This window comes from Sardina pilchardus, chromosome 3 (genome assembly GCF_963854185.1).
Source record: "Sardina pilchardus chromosome 3, fSarPil1.1, whole genome shotgun sequence".
NCBI classification, from domain to species: Eukaryota; Metazoa; Chordata; class Actinopteri; order Clupeiformes; family Clupeidae; genus Sardina; species Sardina pilchardus.
Genome location: NC_084996.1, coordinates 25,410,297 through 25,412,796, shown reverse-complemented (window position 1 = coordinate 25,412,796; position 2,500 = coordinate 25,410,297). Strand labels below are relative to the sequence as shown.

At 49.0% G+C, this 2,500-nt stretch overlaps 1 protein-coding gene across 1 annotated transcript in view; it reads right to left on the bottom strand.

The window, feature by feature from the left end:
* Positions 1 to 909: 909 nt before the first annotated feature.
* The window catches only part of ccser2b (coiled-coil serine-rich protein 2b), a gene marked incomplete in the record, with an annotated part of 69,534 nt that continues 67,943 nt past the window's right edge, over positions 910 to 2,500 (bottom strand). The window contains 1 exon segment of the mRNA XM_062530982.1: positions 910 to 1,067. Coding sequence (XP_062386966.1) covers positions 910 to 1,067 — 158 coding nt within the window.

Sequence of the window (2,500 nt, the reverse complement as noted above, 5' to 3'; positions counted from 1 at the left end):
TTCAAAACTGGTGGAACTATGGGCTGGTTCACTAGGTAGCACTAAGGCTCAAAGAGTTCTAAATGGGACCTGTTCAAGAACCAGTTCTCTGTTGGTCAAAAAACACCCAAAGTTCCCCTGGAGCTTCAACAGTTCCTACAGTAATACAGTTCCCCTGAAGTTGCATGCAGAACCAGTAGGATCCTCTCAGTTCTTTGCAGCTTGTACAGGATCTAACATGGTCCACAGAGTTCCCCTGAAGCTGCAGCAATGTATCCGGCACAGTTCCACGGAACCTACAACCAGAACTGATATGGTCCCATAGTTCCTCTGCAGCTCCCGACTGATCCTGCAGCCACACAGATGATCCAGGTCCACACTCTGGTCCAGCACCCATCTAGGGGCCGGTCCTGCTCCAATAACTCAGCTTTATGGGGAAGATAATACGGGCTGAAGGGGTTGAGCAGTCGGAACCCATCAAGCAGGGTCCAGTTCACACCGGTCACAGCTGGTGACCGTCCTTCTGACTGTGGAGCTTTCTGTGCTGTCAATCAAGCATCAGGATCAGTGAGGCATGACTCAGCCTTGCCCAGGTGCCACTCAAGATGGAGAGGGGGACTATTATGGGCTGTAAAACACATGCGCTCCTCCGGAGATAGCTCTGAAGGGTGTGTGTGTGTGTGTGTGTGTGTGTGTGTGTGTGTGTGTGTGTGTGTGTGTGTGTAGCAGCCAGAGGGATAAAACGGATGTATGCGTTAAATGCAATCTGTTTCCAGGTTCAACAGGAGCGTTTAGATAGCAGAGCAGCCACTGTAGTTTTATGTGAGAGCTGATTGTATGATCGTTTACAGAGCGTTTACGAGCGGATCAAATTGCCGATAGTCTGAAATGCCCGTCCCCAGGCCCAGCGGTGATAAAAAAGGTGCCGGCTTAACAGAGGTTTGCCAAAAATGGATTAACGTTGGTCCGTGTGTCCCCATTCGTCCCTGCAGGAGGCCTGGTGTTGTGCACAGAGGCAGTCACGCTGCAGCACTCCCGCGGGGTCTCCTGGTCACAGTCCCAAGGGTCAGATGTACGCGCGGGGTCTCCTGGTCACAGTCCCAAGGGTCAGATGTACGCGCGGGGTCTCCTGGTCACAGTCCCAGGGGTCAGATGGACGCGCTGTAGTACAGTCAGGTCCAGCAGCACACGGCTAACCCTCCTCTCACTTGCCAGGAGTTTCTGAGGTGTAACGCTGCAGTAATCCAAAGGGGCGTAACTGTAAAGTGTAGGATAGTCTGGGCTAATCTGAGATGGTTCAGTATGGTAATGGCGTGTAGGATAGTCTGGGCTAATCTGAGATGGTTCAGTATGGTAACGGCGTGGTTATGTGTATAAGTGTGCATGCATGGAGTACTATAATGGGAAGACGTAATGTTGTGTGTGTGGAGGGACAGTGAGTGTGTGTTTATGTTTTTTTTTTCTGGGGGGTGTCAGCATGAGAAAGGCAGCATGAGGGCAGATACAGACAGAACTGACATACAGACAGAACTGACATACAGAGAGAACTGACATACAGAGAGAACAAACACACAGACAGAACTGAGACAAAGCTGTAGCACCAGATGAAGAGCTAGCATTAGCATTACTGTTTGTTTACACTGGGGCAGAATACACACACACACAAACACACACACAAACACACACACCACGAGTGACAGTGGCCAACATGTGCTGGGCCTTCCACCCAAAAACCAAACTCCAAACTCAATTATACGCCTGTTTGTTCACGTTTTTCACAAGCTGCTACTTTTGATGAAATTTCAACAGCGTTTTGTTGGAAGCAATTTGGGTTGGACTTTTTTCAGTTTGTTTTCGGATTTGAAACCACGGGCCAAAACCTTGCAGGAAACACAAGTGCCACTCAGCCTGTTCTCCCTGATACGCTAGCGATGCATAATACATGCTAATCAAGACGTGGGTCAGGACACCATCCTGTACGCACTGTGTGTGTGTGTGTGTGTGTGGGTCAGGACCACACACAGCACAGCTCCACTGGCTCTACGGACGGCCAAGCAAGGACACCATCCTGTACGCACTGATTTTAGAGAACTACTTTTAATAATTAAAGTTAAAGCTTTAATAATGCATGAGTTGGCTTGTAGAAGCATGGACCACCATGTAATGGTGTGTGTGTGTGTGTGTGTGTGTGCGTGTTGGGCTGGATGTTCCATGCATGAAGATGTTGCTATTGTGTGCCTAGTCTCTCTCTCTCTCTCTCCTCTGTACAAAAAGTTTTCCAACAAACAAATAAGCAAACGCTCAGGCCAAAGTAAATAAATAAGAGCTGTCTTTATTGCCGTGGCCTTGTGCAGTGCAGTGGGTGCTGCCTTGTGGGCATCTGGATCAGAGTGTGAGTGGGGGAGATAAACGCCATGTTTACTAAATAAATAAGAGACCCCACGGACACACACACACACACACACACACACACACACACACACACACACACACACACACACACACACACACACACACACAC